The 18,491-nt window shown below is 40.7% G+C and overlaps 1 protein-coding gene across 4 annotated transcripts; it reads left to right on the forward strand.

Moving 5' to 3' along the window:
* The first annotated feature begins 109 nt into the window (after positions 1 to 109).
* On the forward strand, positions 110 to 18,441 carry LOC307072836 (protein mono-ADP-ribosyltransferase PARP14-like). 4 transcript variants are annotated; one of them, XM_079732350.1, is made up of 23 exons: positions 110 to 4,358; positions 4,526 to 4,725; positions 4,988 to 5,224; positions 6,154 to 8,105; positions 8,254 to 8,362; positions 8,462 to 8,563; positions 8,658 to 8,720; positions 8,871 to 9,038; positions 9,153 to 9,343; positions 9,475 to 9,520; positions 9,705 to 9,809; positions 9,935 to 9,997; positions 11,109 to 11,285; positions 11,544 to 11,716; positions 11,876 to 11,933; positions 12,085 to 12,198; positions 12,432 to 12,494; positions 12,650 to 12,826; positions 13,158 to 13,313; positions 13,572 to 14,168; positions 14,652 to 14,815; positions 14,966 to 15,140; positions 15,270 to 18,441. In XM_079732350.1, the coding sequence occupies exons 2-23, from the start codon at positions 4,560 to 4,562 to the stop codon at positions 15,563 to 15,565; spliced, it is 5,352 nt and encodes a 1,783-aa protein (XP_079588476.1). In that variant the 5' UTR covers positions 110 to 4,358; positions 4,526 to 4,559; the 3' UTR covers positions 15,566 to 18,441. The 4 variants fall into 4 exon arrangements, with proteins under 4 accessions (XP_079588476.1, XP_079588477.1, XP_079588478.1 ...); XM_079732351.1 differs by having other exon boundaries at positions 110 to 4,351; XM_079732352.1 differs by having other exon boundaries at positions 110 to 2,883.
* The last annotated feature ends 50 nt before the right edge of the window (positions 18,442 to 18,491 follow it).

Here is an 18,491-nt window from a genome sequence, read left to right on the forward strand (position 1 = left end):
CTACTAGACTACTATTACAACACTAAAATTGTCTTAAAAGACAAATGTGTTGATGCCGTAATCTATTATAATGGGCTTTTAGGACGTTTTATTCAACGGCCAATCAATCATGGTGCACCTTGATTCATATCTAAACAATATTTGAAAAAAAGCATTTAATCATAAATGTTGATCACTTTCTTTCTTGACATGTAAATTGTCCTCCATGGTTCATTTGGTCAACACACCGTTTCTGGAATACGAATTCAAAAAGCTGTAAAGATGTTAGTGTATGGTGTAAAAGCTCAAATTGAATGAACAAAATGTAGGAGAAGAACCTCTGAATGGTTAAACTAACAGGGCATTTTGGAAAAAGACCACACATTAGCATTAGGATGATATTTATTGTTTAAAGGCATACAGAAACTTGTTAATTAATAAATAATAACTAACAAACTGCGAGTGTGTGGTTGCCAAAATGCTAACGCCCAGCTAACGTCAGCGCTAACATCACCGCTGCCTGAACGGCGTAAAAAGTAGTTCAATTCGGTGGGAAAAGAGAACCAATCTGGCAACACTGCCTGCATGTCCTCCACACTCTAACCTCAGCGTAAATCAATGATACCAATTGAAAACGATGCCGAAATGGAACTTAAACTGTGATTCTGAAAAAAGTATAAAAGGTAATCGAAATTCGGTTTTCAGATTATTCAAGATACAAGTGTGTTGATTTGTAGGAATACATCATATGAATAAGTAACTGGAATACGAGACTGAATTCAAATGTTTAAAACGGACACTCGCAACCACACTCGTTTCCTTAGTAACTACACTCTTTGGGAACCGGTAGAACTGGCCTTAATGGGTGCGGTGATTGCAATCAGGAACAAAGGAACGTACCATGTCGCTGACAACAATTGATACACTATATGAAACACTTTTCATACACACACACACAATATATGACAAAACTTGTATTAACTAGCTGTGCCCATAATGAGATGTAATTTCTTTGTATTTGTACCACGTTGGTCCTTTTAATGTCGATTTAAAATGCTCTTACACACTTTATTACATTGCTGCTTTAATCCGGTCACCAATTTATGCATTGCACGGTCTTGCTGTGCGTGTAAAACAATTTAAAGTTGTGTTGTTTGTTTTTGAGCTGGTTTGCTAAAGAGACGAATGTAGCAAACAATAACAATGACTCTATGGGCCCTATTTTAACGGTCTGAAACGCAAGTGAGAAGCGCCAAGAGCAAGTAGCTTTGTGGGCGGTTCTATGGCGATGTTGCTATTTTACCAGGGCATAAATGACTCTTGCGCCCGGCACAAATCTAAAAAGGGTTGGTCTGAAGTAGCCTAATTACCCGTTGGTGTGGTTTGGGCGTAATGTGCAATAAACCAATGAGAGTGCAATCTCCCATCCCCTTTAAGAGCCATGAGCGCATTTGAATCTGACGAGTTGATATTTAGACAGCGCGTTTGCAGTCTCCGATGAGACATGCATGACCACATGAATTTCAAACGTCAAATTGCTCAGTTTATGGCCAAATAATATGACCTAATTCACACATGGAATAGCGCTTTCTTCCACAACTTCCGAGTCCTCAAATACATTTTGGCAAAGAAAACTTAACACACATATGATATGCGGCAACTGTGGTTCTATTTAATGATATACGCAATACATTAACAAACATTGTTTCTTACCAGTATTGTATGCATTATCGTTATCAACTTGTGTTCCTAATATGCATGTGTCCCCCTGTTAATATACATTGCCATGGACTGTATTATGTGTACGTGTTTAGTTTGCGTGTGTTTAAACAGATGGACGCACACACGCGCGCCCGCATTCATTAATTCTTTTACACATACACACACGCGCGCCCACATTCATTCATTCTATTTAACACTCACTCGCAGTAAAACAATGTTTTCTCACGATCAAATACTCATCAATCCTAAAAGTTATGGACTTGTACACGAGGTCTGTGTCAAGAAAATATGTGTTTGCTGTACGGTGTTGGCAGATGCATTGATTTAAAAGTACAACTTATTACCGCTGTATCAGCTGTTCTTTCCCAAATAATTTACCAAGAATGTGTGGCTATGTAGATGAGAGAAGCAAAGTGTATGCGCGAGGTGCACAAGCAACATTATGCATGCGCCTTTAAAATAGCATCTGAACAACGCGCCACTGACTTTAAACCAGGTATTTCCTGGTTTGTGGCGCAATTGTTTTCTTGGCAGATTTCACGCCTCCTCCTTTAGCCGAACCGCCCCTTGGGGCGCAAGATCATTCCCTAATTTACCGACGTGTGGCGGTGGAGGGAAAAGAACGCTCTGCGCAAGTTGCAAACTAGCAACGACACATGCGTCAGTGTAGAAAGTCAATTGCGCCGGATGCAAGATAGGGCCCTAAGTCTTACAAGTCAGGTAATTACGTAACAAGAGCAACAAGCGCAGGTGGTGCACGAGGCATCTTGAACAAACCATAAGTAAATGGGGAACGGCAGTGGGAGACACAAGGGGTGTCAATTTCAAAGCCTGTAGTATAGATCATTGTGATTGGCCAAGGGCATGTTGGGGGAAGCCACACAATGGGGATATAACTCGATACCTGATGACTGTTCAGGAGTTCTTCACAAACAAACTCAGGTTTGGTTGTTACTCTATGCAAGTTGTAATAAAGCCTTAATCTTTCAAACCTAATCCTTCTTAACCTCTCGTATTTTGTTAGTATTAGATTGTGGATTTTTATCCATTACATCACCAGGTGTGGACAATAGACTTGATTGTAGAGCGGAGCTAAGGCTGCCTAAAGAAGAACCAGGAAGCTTGTGAGTAAGTTACATTTTTGCATTGAAAAAGAAGGAGCCGCATGTTATCTTGCTGCTGGTGAGTATAGAAACTAACTCAAACTCGTGTGTTTAGCATTTCAGTTGGTAGAGCTGATTCTACCTTTCTGTTGTTAGTATGTGGGCAATCTGCCAGTTTCATTTACCAGTTGACATTTGACATAATTGTAGGCCGGTGTTACGGCCTTCTATAAAGAAGAAACAGGAAGCTGGTGAGTTGGTTACATTTTTGTTTTGAAGAAGGAGCTGCATGTTATCTTGCGGCTGGTGAGTATAGAAACTAACTTAAAATCGTGTGTTTAGCAATTCAGCTTGAAGAGCTAATTCTAACTCTCTTTTCTTAGATAGTTGGCAATCAGCCAGTTGCGGTAACCAGGTGTTGACAATAGACTAGAATGTAGGGCGGATCAGAACCTGCCTGAGCTGGGTGTGAGCACTTTGTAAGATACAGGGAAAGCTTCCAATGAGAAGAGTATTCTTAATGCATGAAGGTAATATTATTGCCTTTTATTTTACAATTGTAAATTGCGCGTGGAAGGGGGATTTGGAACAAAGACAGTATGAGTCTCTGTCATGCGCGCTTGCGTTGCGCTTCCGTGGTTCCTTTATCCAGGGGAATCTCTGGGGATTTCTGGGGAATCAACAGGTTAGGTCCATATATGGAAAGATGCGTCAAACTGTAGAATTAACCCCTTACTGGCAAGGGTGATGTCTCCAATGGTAGAGCTAAATGAGCTGCAACGACAATTGTTAGGGACATGCGACATAGCCAAAACAAGGGCATTCTTACGGTTATTCATAGCGTCAGCCAAACAAAGAACCAGTCGACCAAAGACATAGGGAGTCTCTCTGCAGCAGTCCCTCGAGGAACACCAGCAACTTCTTCTCCTCCCACCAATCGTTGCTATGTGCCTTACCTCCATCATCGTCAGGATATTTCACCGGACAAGACGCTACCTAGGACCCTCTGCTCGACGCTGCAACCCACCCAATCTGCGCTAGCCACCGATCTCTACCTACACTGACCTTGAAGGGATGGGGCGGGGGGACTCTGGAGCTGTCAAGAAGGCAGACTCCATCTCAGCCATCACCTCCCTCCTGACTCTCCACCTCCTAGCCCTTACAGCGACTTGGATCCCCACAAAGGACACCGGCAGTCCACGCAGTCCCCTTCACTCTTTCTATCAAGGTCTACATTGCGGTTATCCATCATCCACTAGGTCTCTGGAACTCTGGAACATTCCCTCTAAACAGCTGTCCTATTTCCAAAAATATGTAGTTTAACCTCCCCGATCAGTCATACTCTAAGACTGCAAGCTCCACTGACACGGCACCCCTCTTGGTGACTGAGGCGCTCCGTGCCAACAGAGCCTTGTTCTCATTTTCCTTGACCTGTCAGCGGCATTACACACTGAACCAGTAGATCCTCCTCGCTGGCCTGATGCACTGGATCCGGCTCTTCCTCATGAGGGAAAGAGCTCAGCTCTTGGTCCAAGCACAGTCCTATTGTATGTTGTACGTCCTGGCACTTAAAAATAGTACTTAGCATCATGTAACCTCTTATCCTAGCTATCTTTTTGTCTCTTTCTTCTGATGACTCATTGTAAGTCTCTTTTGATCAAAGCATCTGCTAAATGCCCAAAATGTAAATCATGCAAAATAGATGTATTTACTCTCTGCAGAAATGCTTAAAATATCAACTCTCAACTAATTTGAATGGAGGAAGACTTGGTGGACAGACGGTATGTCCTCAGCGGCTTTGACGACTGCTGCCCCTCCGACACCATCTCCATGTACATCCACAGCTGCAGCCACCGGGCAGAGCATAGCTGGGAGGCTGTGGGTGGAGACAGCATTGTGGTGACATTTGAAGAGGACATGGGTGGGTCCCAGTTGACACAAAGTGACTAGACCCAAAATGCTCAAAAGAAAACCAAAATAACTTGAGATGAAAAGGGATTGTGATTAAGTTTTGACTTATTAAGCGTTCTGGCCATACACCTCCCTGCAACATGAATTTGTAAAATATGTGTATAAAATTTCCTATAAAATGTCTTGTGTCTTTACCAATATGTGTACAGTTGGTAACAATTATCACAACTTCTTTGTATCTATTTAACCTAAGAATGTGTGTGTGCCTGCAGATGGACACCAATTCATGCAGAAAACTTTAACCAAGAGGTTTAACGAAAAAAGGATTGAGGCTTGTCGTTTGGAACTGACCAAATCTGTTATTGTACAAGGAGACATTAGTCAAATTTCTGAAGGATTCCTTGCAGTGTATTTCTCCATCGAAAGGATGAGTGGAGGGGACATTTTTAAGTCCTTTGCCCCTATCAACCAAAACAATAGCATTGTAATTTCCTATGAAGACTGGAAAGGTAAGGTCAAGGGTTTAATAATAGGTTTAATAATAGTTAAAGTGACAATATTTAATATTTTCCTTAATAAATGTCTGTTAAGTCCCTATCCATCGCTGAATGAGATAACAATGGTGATTGAGGCTTTGGCCCACTAATAAAAGCCCTTGAATTTGAAGTATTATTAGTGTTACAAACTGGTTGTTAATGGTGAGTTTGTATCCCTGGGGGAAAATGACCGCCAAAGGCAGTGTGGCATCGCCGACTTCAATTGGTGTTGGACCTCTCTGTCCATTTTTGCTATCCACAGGGTCACCAACAGGTGCAGACAAAAATGTCCCTGGATGCAATTGGCTAGGCCTTCAACCAATCAAAGCAATGTTGGAAAAAGCTTAAAGTGCATTGATCTGTTCTTCTAATGAAAATATACAACACAGTTTGGTTAATGTTAGCCCCATACTGGAATCAACAGACAGTTCTACATCAGTGGCAGCCATCTCTATTGTTGAAATGCCTCTACAGCCTTCATTGTATTTATCCTGCCTCACGTTAGATGAACGGTTGTGATTGGTTGGTCAATTTTGCACTGCACAGAAAGATTTGGTATGTGAGCGAGGCCAGACCTCTGTCGAACAATTAAAACATGAGCTTGTGAGATCTTTCTGGTTCAAAGGCTAAAAGGCTTCACCGTTGAGAACAAACTGAAAACTTTAAAGGCTTGCATTACTGGTCATTATGATAAACAAAGATATTCATCTATGGCTAATGTGGGTATCATAACAATACAGTGCAAATGCTGTCTTATATCACTGACATTTCTAAATTTTGAAATAAAGTTAAAAGGAAATGTACTTGCACATTTTCTGCATCATAATAGTCGAGGATGACCATGAGGGTTATAATTGGTGGTCTTTCATTTTTATAATTTGTGATTCTCTTCTTTTCCATAGTTGCTCAGAGGGTGGCTGAACGCAAACACACTCTGAGTGAAAAAGAGCTTGTTGCACAACTCTTCTACCCTGACCTCCAGTGGGTTCTGAAAAGAAAAACACACCATCGGTCAAAGTTCTCAACTGATATAGCCATTCTAGTCCCACCCGAACTCCTGAGTTTTATCAGTCGCACTGAGATATTCAGAGAAGAGCTCACATCTGCACTTCAAAGGGTCCATGCAATGGTTTCCTTCAACATTATCTCCAATCACCCACAATTGGAGCTGAAGATTTCAATGAGCAAGAATTTATTGGGTCATCTCCGGCATGGCCCCTCCTGGGAGATTAATGCTCGAAGAGTGGTTCGGACCATCTTGGAGAGGTACATTGTGGAGCACATCCCAATGAAGGCTGAGGTCTGGCAGAGAGTTAAGGGTAGTTGTCCCGAAGTCAATGCTGCTACCGCCCTCATCTCTTTTAAAATCTGCACCTCAGAGTTAGTGGTTGTCAGGAGACAGGTGGAAGTGGAGACACTTATCTTGCTCAAGATCATGAGCAAGATGGAAAAGGCCAAAGATGAGCGCCAAGTAGTGAAAAGCACCATAGATCTCGAGGTGTTCATTGAAAAGGTGCAAACAGCAGAACTCCTAATCTATCAGATCCAAGATATGTTGACTTTCAAAAAGCTTGATTCTTCCTATCACCTTACAAGGTTTTTGCAGACCCTTGATTTACATAAGTTCCAAAATTATCACTTTTATCAGGACAACATTGTGGCCGTACTGATCTGTGGCAAAGAGTCTGTCACAGTTCTCGCTATGAAGGGCGACATTGACAGAGCTGAAAATAAACTCAAGGAGGTAATCAAGCAAGTATCTCTTTCCATTCACGGGGAGTACAATAAGGAAACCTTTGGTGAGCAATGGAAAACCTTTCATGCAGACCTAAAAAAGGAACTTGAATCTACCCAGAACTTTCAAAATGTTCTCATCGAATTTTCAGGAGACAAAATGGACCTTTGTGGATTCCGTTCTGTGGTCGACAATGTCATTGCCAAGGTTAAGGGATTTCTTGAGAACAAGAAAGTAGTGACAGAAGACGTCCCTCTGAAAACGCTGCAGGAGGTTGAATTTGTTGAGTCTTTCATGAAACTCTCAGCGGACCCTCAGCTCAAAGCCTTGGGGGTCACCATTTTGCCCTGCCGATCTCCACAATCTCCATGTTTCAAAGTCACAGCTGCAAATGATCATATCAAAGAAGCCATAAATGTGGTGAATAGGCACATAAGAACAGTAGAAACTAGAAATTGCATGTACTCCAAAGCTGGTGAGGCAAAGATCCTGAAAAATAATAAATCGTTACTCAAAATGCAGGCAAAAGGCTTGGGCTGCAATCTCGAACTATCAGAACAAAATATCACTCAGCATTTCAGCTATGATCTCAAGGGCGGTGTAAAATTGACCCTTTCTCAGGGTAATGTTGCCAAACAGACTTCAGACGTTTTGATTTGTCCACTGGTCAACATGTCCTTCAGCAATCCTGTTGCTCAGCAATTCCTAGAAAATGGAGGACCCGAGATAAAAAATGATGTTGACGCACTTGAGAAGGCGAAGCAGAGTCTTCTGGCCGGAGATGTGATCATGAGCAACGCGGGCATTCTAAAATCCAAAAAGCTCATATATGCAGCAATCCCAGTTTGGGGAAAAAGCAATTCAGATCTGAACTCTACATACCTTGTGACAGCAGTCTTGCAAAGTCTTTTGAAGGGTGCCAACAACCAGTGTGTCTCTTTGGGCATGCCAGCACTAGGATGTGGAACTTTTGGGTTTCCTGTAAAAGACAGCTGTGAAGCAATAATGAAGGGGATAAGTAGCTTCATTAGTTTGGGTTGTGGATCAATGACGACCATTCATCTTACTGAGGCTGATCCCAAAACAGTTGAAGAATTTAAATCTGCCCTTGAAAGCTTGGTAGGTTGTTTCATTTTAAAAAATATTGACACAAGCTGTATGTTCACAAATTGCTAATGTGAATTTTGAAAAGTCCAATGTTCATTATGAAAATAGTTGATGTTATCAAGTGACACTTTTTCCAACTGCTTCTTACCTTGTGACACAGGGTTACCATCCGACAGATCCCACCAAAACCAAGATACCACTCATTCCTTCCTCACCAGGCGCCTCCCAAAATGAACCCCTTCCATCTCTACAAGTATCAAACACAATAGGTAATAGTTTTTTTATCTACGTTAGAAAGGAGCAATGCTCAAGGACTAATGACCACAATGAGATTTATTTTGTAAATGTTTTCATTTGTATCATGCCAGTGATTGGAAGAGTCTCTGTGATCTTGAAGAAGGCAGACATCACTAAGGAGAACGTAGATGTCATCGTGAATTCAAGCAACCAGAATCTAGATCTGAACACTGGTAGTTCTTCAGTTCTTTTCTTATCAATATTTAAAAGTTTCTTCAGCCTAGTCACATGCACTGTAGATTTCATCTTTCATGCTATGCTTCACAGGTGTGTCTGGGGACATCCTTAATGCAGCTGGAAAATCAGTCGTGGATGAATGCAAGAAACACGGTAATATCCATTTCTAATACGACATTGAGCTCCATACATTATGATGATTTATCGTCTCTACAGATCATAGAACAACATTTTTAAACACGTGCATCTGATATTTGAAAACACAAATTCAATATAACCTTTCTCAACATCTGGATTTCATAGGTCCACAGGCTTTTGGCAATGTTGTGCTCACGGGTGGTGGGAATCTGAACTGTAAACATATCGCTCATATGACTGGACCTGTAAAGGTCAGTGCATTTATACTGAAGGTCCTTCATCTGTGTGAAAGCAAGCAAGCTGCCACTGTGGCCATTCCTACCATTGGCACAGGTAAAATAAAATGTTTATATTAAGCATCTTTCTCAGTTCCACAACAGCATCCAGATATCCACCCTTCAAAAGGAACCAGTGTATTGAACTGAATGCCATAAATATCTTTTATAGGAAGAGGTGGCTGTCTCCCTGAGGATTTTGCCAAGGCGATGCTACAGGGTGTGAAAGTGCATATATTATGCACTCCCTTCTACAGCCTTAAAACAATCTTTGTAGTGGCCTTTGAAGACAGGAATTATGACAGCATCAAAAAGTATTTCAACAAGCCGAGACATAGTAAAAGCCTCAGGGCTGGCACACAAGTAAGACTAATAAAGATGGTTTTAAGTAATTTAGCCATTTTGGTAGTTCATTGATTCACTTGTCCTTCGTAATTGATTCGATAGTCCTTAGTTTTAATTTTGGTAATTGCTGTATATTATTGTTTTGATAGATGACTGCTGTTCCAGTAATCACACATGACCTACCTCTGAATCAAGGTTTGTTTTCTTCTTCTTTTAATTCCCATGCATTATATATTAGATTATCACACATAGATGTGCACAATTACTTGCAATATTGCCTTTACTTGTGGTTACTAGAATCAGCTTCAAATTAACTTGCACATCATATTGGTTACGTGTGATGCTAATATCTCTCACTTTTTTCTATCTTCGACTCTAGTTAAGATTAGGGATGCCTTGATTGAACTAAAGAAAGGAAACATAACTGCAGAAACTGTGAAAGCCATTGTCAACAGTACAAACGAGGATGTTAACTTAAAAAATGGTTTGTCAAAAGTTCATTATTATTTTTTATTGTTTGGTGTGAGAACTGAATAGTGTCTTCCCAATAATGCAAACTCTGACCAAATCTCTGAGTGATCTAAATCGGATTCTAATGTGCTTAAAAAGGTGTGTCTGGGGCCATTTTAAATGCTGCTGGATCTGCAGTTGAAGTTGAGTGTGCCAAAATTCGTAAGTATCTGCCCCTTTATAGCATACACATAAAAATGGAAATTAATATACTAAGAAATAAAGAAGTTCAGCGCCGTTCTTTTTTCACCACCCCGTCTTTAACATGAAAATAAAACTCTAGTACTATTTTCTACTAACATAAAGTGCATTCACATTTAACCTTTTACACATCTCGAACCATATTAGCTGCACAACCATTTGTTTAAGGCTTTTCAATAACAAAATGGCAGTCAAATATACAGCAATAGTTCAACATAAATTTGTTTTAAACTCACCGAAACCGCTGTGGTTTTAGGTTATAAATTCTCACAGATCCCGACTGGGTAGATAGGTTTTTCGTGCTTCTTTAGCTTTGTTTTATCTGCTTATATCTCAGTTTACTTATTCAGTGTCGCTCATCTCGTCTCTTGTTTTTCAATTTGGCAATCTAGTACCGCTCTTTGTAAACTCTGGTTGACCTTAAGCTTTGCACTCACACAGCAGCGAGTTTCTTAAAGGGTCAGGTCGATTTTAATTTTTCCTGGGATTTGGGGTGTTTTTTTTAGGGCTCTGGTGCTCCCACACGTATACAAACTTTGAAAAAAGTCTGTACATGATTTTTTGAGTAAGATATGCATTTCTGTGAGTACCCTGCCTACAGTTATCAAACGAGCATCTGGGTGGCAGCCCAGCAGCTCAGCTCTGGGAGTACAACCCCTTTCTCCGCAGAAACTCATTGAAACAGATTTAGTTTTAAAGTAGTTTTAAAATGAACTTATTTAATAATTTATTATTACTCTATCACTTTAATGTGGGTTACATACCGCTTCGGCAACAGGGGGCATCATAACTCGTAAACCCCCCAAAAAAGATCAGCCCCATTGTTCGATCAATAGAAAGTCAGCTTCAAAGCAACCCAGGGACTTGAAACTCAGCACGCTAGCTCATTCGGTGGCATTACCATGTCAGCATGCCCACGGAATATTGCGAGTTGCACAGCCACACGTATTTTCTTCAGAAAATGCACATACGTTGACATACCTAGTTTATGTATTTATGTTAGGGGCAGAAAAAATGTTACTGCACTCCAATTGTCCTAGTGATTGTGTCTGACTACTTTTTCTGGCCCAAGGACCGCTGAGGGGCAACGATGCAGGAGTGACCAGCGGAGGAAGCCTGCAGTGTGACTTCATCATCCACATAGTAGGCCCGACAAATATTGCTCAGGCTGTTGAGCGTGTGAAGAATGTGCTGGAGCACTGCGAGGATAGATGGATCACCTCTGTGTCATTTCCTGCCATTGGAACTGGTAATGCTTACAGCGGATCCAATTCAATTTCATCATATTCAATATTGATATTCGCTAAACTATACTGTAAATTGTACAAGGAACCCTCAAACCTGGTGAATTATTAAAAATATCCAACATGTCCAAAAAGCAGTCAAAATCAGATTAAAATACGATTTTTTTTATACAAATTTTAATCTGAGAATTTGAACCTAGCCCTAATCTAATTGAAGTAAAGTAAAGTAAAATAGTAAACAAGCTTGGCTTCTTTTGTTGCAGGCGGTGGTGGAATGAAGTTCCCAGAATCTGTTACTGCCCTGCTGTTAGGCATTAAAGCCCATTTTTCAAAGCATAAATTCAGTGCTCTGAAGCAGATCTTCCTAGTGGTTGACCAGGTCAAGGCGTTGCAAGAGGGTCAGCAGGTCCTCCATTCCTGGAAAAGGATGTCACAAGTATGTAAATTGCTGTAAAATTCTATTTTCAATACCATGAGCAGCCTTTGTGAACAGGGAAGAACAGAATAATGTGAGTAGTTCATTGTCATCGGCATTATTCTGATTTTTTTTTTTTGTAATAATACTACTTATTGTCCAACCTTGTTTATTGATAAGGATATGGCTGATGATGACGACAGCAGTAATGCCTCTTCCTGTGAGGAAGATTACTCAGGTCAGACATGGTTATTTTACGTTTTGTTGTTAAATACAACATTTGAAATCACAAATTAAAACATATATGTTATAGTAACCATGTATGCAGTATTTGCATGGTTACAAATTTTCTTACTTCTGCTGACTTATGGTCTTTCCATCACTCGTAGCAACCATTGCTGAAATCGGGCCGGTGAAAGTGAAACTGTTGTGTGGTGACATAACAAAGGAAAAAACGGAAGCTATCGTCAGTACCACAAACACTAGCCTGAATCTCCCTTCAGGTAAGAAATTCAATGGCAGAAACTTTGGCCCAAATATATATTGTATCTTACCAAATTAAGTAAGCTTTAGATTAGCCCAATTTAGCATCTGAGGCTATTGTTGCTATTATTTTTCAAATTAACAAAATTGTTTATTCATTTCTTGTCAACAATTCTATACCCCCAGGACATCAAAGGAAGTTTTTTTCAGGTATTGCTTCGTCATTAAATTACAGTTTACTTTTTCTTTACAGGTGTTTCAGGAGCTATTCTCAACGCAGCTGGACAAACAGTGGTGGATGAATGCACCAATCTAGGTACGTGACTTTAAATTTAAAAGATATTTACATATTTTGGTTAAATTGTTCTAGCTTTTAAAGGGACTTCTTTTAAATTTAGACCTTTTCATTTCTCTTTGAATACACAAATGTGGACTTTTGGATATGCAATTGTTTTCCACTCTGATATAAAGGAAATCAACCTGGTGATGGTGTGGTCAACACCAAACCTGGCAACCTTAATGTAAAATACATCGTTCACATGGTGTGCCAGACCAAGGAGAAAGACATTATCAGCTCCATGCTCAAGGTCTTCAAGATCTGCGAGGACCTTAAAATCCGGTCGGTTTCCTTTCCAGCACTTAGCACAGGTAGGCCGACATATTGCCGGCATTGCTCATCTTACAAATTCATCTTTGCAATGAAAAAGTGGGTTTCTTAAATCAACAATTCCATTCGTCATTTAGTGACAAATAAAAAGTTTGTGATGATGACCAAAGATACTAATACAATGTGGTATAATCAGAATCAGACTATGTTGTGGGCTGGGTTGTTGGTGAGTTGCCGTGGGAAAAGTTCTTGTTGTTCATGAATATTAGCATTTTATTGCTCTTTCAGTAGTACCAAATAGTGATGTAAATAGAACAGTCAATTTAATATATGGCTTTTCAAGAGGATTTCTGATTACTTACTTTTTCCCAGGTGCTGGAAAGCTGCATGCAGTGGATGTTGGAAATGCAATGGTCACTGCAGTAGAAGAACACATAAAAAGTAACAAAACATCGTCCCTTATGGATGTCCATATTGTGATTTTCCAAACCGACATGTTCCAGGACTTTCGGAAGAGCTTGATGAAATGTAAGAAAGTGACACAAGCAGTTAAAAAAGTGACAGTGTTGGTTAAGGTTTCTGCTGTATCTTTCTGCACTATAATCTAGACACAGTGAATATCAAACTCGCCATAATTTGCTCTGAATCACGTATGTTAATGGTCTATTGTTCTACTTCATATCATTCTATACCCTTGCGTTATAACCTATATCGGTTTGTTATTTACTTGACTAATTTGTAAGTAAGAACCAACAAAGTAATAAATATACCTTTTTGTCATTACAGTAAAAATAAGTGCCCCCCAGGGATGTCTGGCAAGTGCCTGCAGGGATATGTCCTTCCCCGAAGTGGAGGTTGAGGTAATTGGCTGCTGTTCGAGTGCCCTGGCAAACGTCCAAAAACTTGTGGATGACTTGGTGACAAACGAGTGGAAGCTACACCAGATCAGCTCCCCCTACCTGGCCCTACTTCTCCCCTCCGAGAAACAGGCCATCGTGGCTCTCAGCCGGAGCCTCCAGGTGTGCGTCAGTGTGTCGGCCCCGGACAAGGCCACCGTGTCTGGGAAGGAGGCCGACGCCCTGACCATGGTTCTGCAGATCGAGAAGGATCTGCAAAAGGCCAAGGAGCGTGCGACCCGGCAGGAAGAACAGAAGAGGCTGTGGAAGACGGTGCGCTGGGAGGTCTGCGCCGGGGAGGTGTGGGCAGAACTGGACCCATCTGTCAGTTTAGATCTTGAGCACGCCCTGCATAAGAAAGAGCCGAGCATCAGCTACACCCTGCAGAACCAGACCTACACTGTGAACCTGGACAAGATGGAGCGGACCGACAGGAATGGAACCATCGCTAGAATAAAGAGGACCCTGAAGGCTGGTTCTGAAATAGGTACAGTCCTTTATAATACGCTTTTGTGAGGGAGTGAAGTGGGGGGCATACTTTGAAACAAGTTTATTTTATTTTCCTGTTGAATCCAAACTTGTTATGTACTCAATGTGCTTTTGTTTGGTCACTGACGGTTGGTTGCATTAATTAAGACGGGGACCTAGGATGAAAATAAGACGCACCCAACTTACTTTTCTGACTCATCACACACAATGTTTGCATTGCTGTCATCTGCTTAGACATCTTACTTAGGCTGAGTACTTACTCAGTACTTACTTACTACTCAGCCAAAATATTTTTTCTGCATGAAGTAGCTGACCCCTGAAGAGGTTGGGCTTGGTGACAAAAACATCTATTTACATTCCAAATGTGTATTTCTATTATATATTCATTTAGGGTATACCGGAGCTAGAAATTAAATAATCAGAAAAAGAATTATAGCGATAGCAAAGCATTAACATATGCCTTGAATGTGTCATGTCTTAGCTGTCATAGAGCCACCAACAAATTGGGACAGGATGGATGACAAGACTCTGGACATTGTGGATCTGTCCCCAACCTCCGAACAGTACAAACGGGTTCAAGCTAATTTCCTGGAAACATCCAAAAATCCCAATAGTGCCACCTCTGCAACATTTACAGTGGTCAAGGTAAGGAGGAAGCATTTCAGATAAATAGGTAGATAGAAAAACAGTTGCGTAAAGCAATAAATTGAAAGTTGGAAAGATATATTTAACTTGTATTCATATGGACCTTCTCTCGTGTGACTAATAATACAACAATTAACAATAATAATACAGATCCAGAGGATTCAGAGCAAAGACCAATGGCAGAGATACGCTGTGAAAAAACAGATGCTTGATAAGAAATATCCCCAGAACACGAATGAGATTGACCTTTACCACGGCACCACAGCTGTGATCTGCCAAAAGGTCAACAGCAATGGCTTCAACAGAAGCTTCTGTGGAAGAAACGGTTAGAGATGCATCTGCACACACATACACACAAACACAAGTGTGCTTTAATACTTATGTTTCATATTTATTCCACAAGAAAATCATTGTGCCTTTGTTTGTGTTATCATTTCTTTGCATTTCTCCACAGCCACTCAGTACGGCAACGGAACCTATTTTGCCAAGCAATCCTGGTACTCTTGCAACAACACATACTCTAACCCGGACGCCCAGGGGCTGAAGTACATGTACCAGGCTCGGGTGCTGGTGGGGAAGCCCTGCCTGGGGACTCGTGGCATGGTGGAACCAGCCCCCCTGGACCCCAATAACCCCCTCTCCGGCCTCCACGACTGTGCAGTAAATAACGTCCAGAACCCCTTCATTTATGTGGTGTTCAGTGATGCAGGGGCATACCCTGATTACCTCATCAGCTTCAAGGCTTCTTGACGAGGGTTAGGCTAAGGGTTTCTTGAAAAATCTGCATTCCACCACGCATTATTAAAAGGATAAGTGTAATTACTTAAATTTCATTAATTGACTGGAATATTCAAGCTCTTCTCTTTTCAGATTTTGGATAAGTAAAACAGTCACAGGAGAATATATTTTTTCAGATATTGCTTTGTCAAGTAATTTTTAAGATTTTCCCTTTCATATGATCCAATTGATAGGTCAAATTAGATTAAAATTGGCCATTATATTGTACTTTTTGTTTGTTGTTTTACTGTTCTGTTGGCTACTAGACTACTATTACAACACTAAACTTGTCTTAAAAGAAAAATGTGTTGATGCCGTAATCTATTATAATGGGCTTTTAGGACGTTTTATTCAACGGCCAATCAATCATGGTGCACCTTGAATCATATCTAAACAATATTTGAAAAAAAGCATTTAATCATAAATGTTGATCACTTTCTTTCTTGACATGTAAATTGTCCTCCATGGTTCATTTGGTCAACACACCGTTTCTGGAATACGAATTCAAAAAGCTGTAAAGATGTTAGTGTATGGTGTAAAAGCTCAAATTGAATGAACAAAATGTAGGAGAAGAACCTCTGAATGGTTAAACTAACAGGGCATTTTGGAAAAAGACCACACATTAGCATTAGGATGATATTTATTGTTTAAAGGCATACAGAAACTTGTTAATTAATAAATAATAACTAACAAACTGCGAGTGTGTGGTTGCCAAAATGCTAACGCCCAGCTAACGTCAGCGCTAACATCACCGCTGCCTGAACGTCGTAAAAAGTAGTTCAATTCGGTGGGAAAAGAGAACCAATCTGGCAACACTGCCTGCATGTCCTCCACACTCTAACCTCAGCGTAAATCAATGATACCAATTGAAAACGATGCCGAAATGGAACTTAAACTGTGATTCTGAAAAAAGTATAAAAGGTAATCGAAATTCGGTTTTCAGATTATTCAAGATACAAGTGTGTTGATTTGTAGGAATACATCATATGAATAAGTAACTGGAATACGAGACTGAATTCAAATGTTTAAAACGGACACTCGCAACCACACTCGTTTCCTTAGTAACCACACTCTTTGGGAACCGGTAGAACTGGCCTTAATGGGTGCGGTGATTGCAATCAGGAACAAAGGAACGTACCATGTCGCTGACAACAATTGATACACTATATGAAACACTTTTCATACACACACACACACACACAATATATGACAAAACTTGTATTAACTAGCTGTGCCCATAATGAGATGTAATTTCTTTGTATTTGTACCACGTTGGTCCTTTTAATGTCGATTTAAAATGCTCTTACACACTTTATTACATTGCTGCTTTAATCCGGTCACCAATTTATGCATTGCACGGTCTTGCTGTGCGTGTAAAACAATTTAAAGTTGTGTTGTTTGTTTTTGAGCTGGTTTGCTAAAGAGACGAATGTAGCAAACAATAACAATGACTCTATGGGCCCTATTTTAACGGTCTGAAACGCAAGTGAGAAGCGCCAAGAGCAAGTAGCTTTGTGGGCGGTTCTATGGCGATGTTGCTATTTTACCAGGGCATAAATGACTCTTGCGCCCGGCACAAATCTAAAAAGGGTTGGTCTGAAGTAGCCTAATTACCCGTTGGTGTGGTTTGGGCGTAATGTGCAATAAACCAATGAGAGTGCAATCTCCCATCCCCTTTAAGAGCCATGAGCGCATTTGAATCTGACGAGTTGATATTTAGACAGCGCGTTTGCAGTCTCCGATGAGACATGCATGACCACATGAATTTCAAACGTCAAATTGCTCAATTTATGGACAAATAATATGACCTAATTCACACATGGAATAGCGCTTTCTTCCACAACTTCCGAGTCCTCAAATACATTTTGGCAAAGAAAACTTAACACACATATGATATGCGGCAACTGTGGTTCTATTTAATGATATACGCAATACATTAACAAACATTGTTTCTTACCAGTATTGTATGCATTATCGTTATCAACTTGTGTTCCTAATATGCATGTGTCCCCCTGTTAATATACATTGCCATGGACTGTATTATGCGTTACGTGTTTAGTTTGCGTGTGTTTAAACAGATGGACGCACACACGCGCGCCCGCATTCATTAATTCTTTTACACATACACCCACGCGCGCCCGCATTCATTCATTCTTTTTAACACTCACTCGCAGTAAAACAATGTTTTCTCACGATCAAATACTCATCAATCCTAAAAGTTATGGACTTGTACACGAGGTCTGTGTCAAGAAAATATGTGTTTGCTGTACGGTGTTGGCAGATGCATTGATTTAAAAGTACAACTTATTACCGCTGTATCAGCTGTTCTTTCCCAAATAATTTACCAAGAATGTGTGGCTATGTAGATGAGAGAAGCAAAGTGTATGCGCGAGGTGCACAAGCAACATTATGCATGCGCCTTTAAAATAGCATCTGAACAACGCGCCACTGACTTTAAACCAGGTATTTCCTGGTTTGTGGCGCAATTGTTTTCTTGGCAGATTTCACGCCTCCTCCTTTAGCCGAACCGCCCCTTGGGGCGCAAGATCATTCCCTAATTTACCGACGTGTGGCGGTGGAGGGAAAAGAACGCTCTGCGCAAGTTGCAAACTAGCAACGACACATGCGTCAGTGTAGAAAGTCAATTGCGCCGGATGCAAGATAGGGCCCTAAGTCTTACAAGTCAGGTAATTACGTAACAAGAGCAACAAGCGCAGGTGGTGCACGAGGCATCTTGAACAAACCATAAGTAAATGGGGAACGGCAGTGGGAGACACAAGGGGTGTCAATTTCAAAGCCTGTAGTATAGATCATTGTGATTGGCCAAGGGCATGTTGGGGGAAGCCACACAATGGGGATATAACTCGATACCTGATGACTGTTCAGGAGTTCTTCACAA

The sequence above is a fragment of the Pollachius pollachius genome (genome assembly GCF_949987615.1).
Source record: "Pollachius pollachius genome assembly, chromosome: 3".
Lineage (NCBI taxonomy): Eukaryota > Metazoa > Chordata > Actinopteri > Gadiformes > Gadidae > Pollachius > Pollachius pollachius.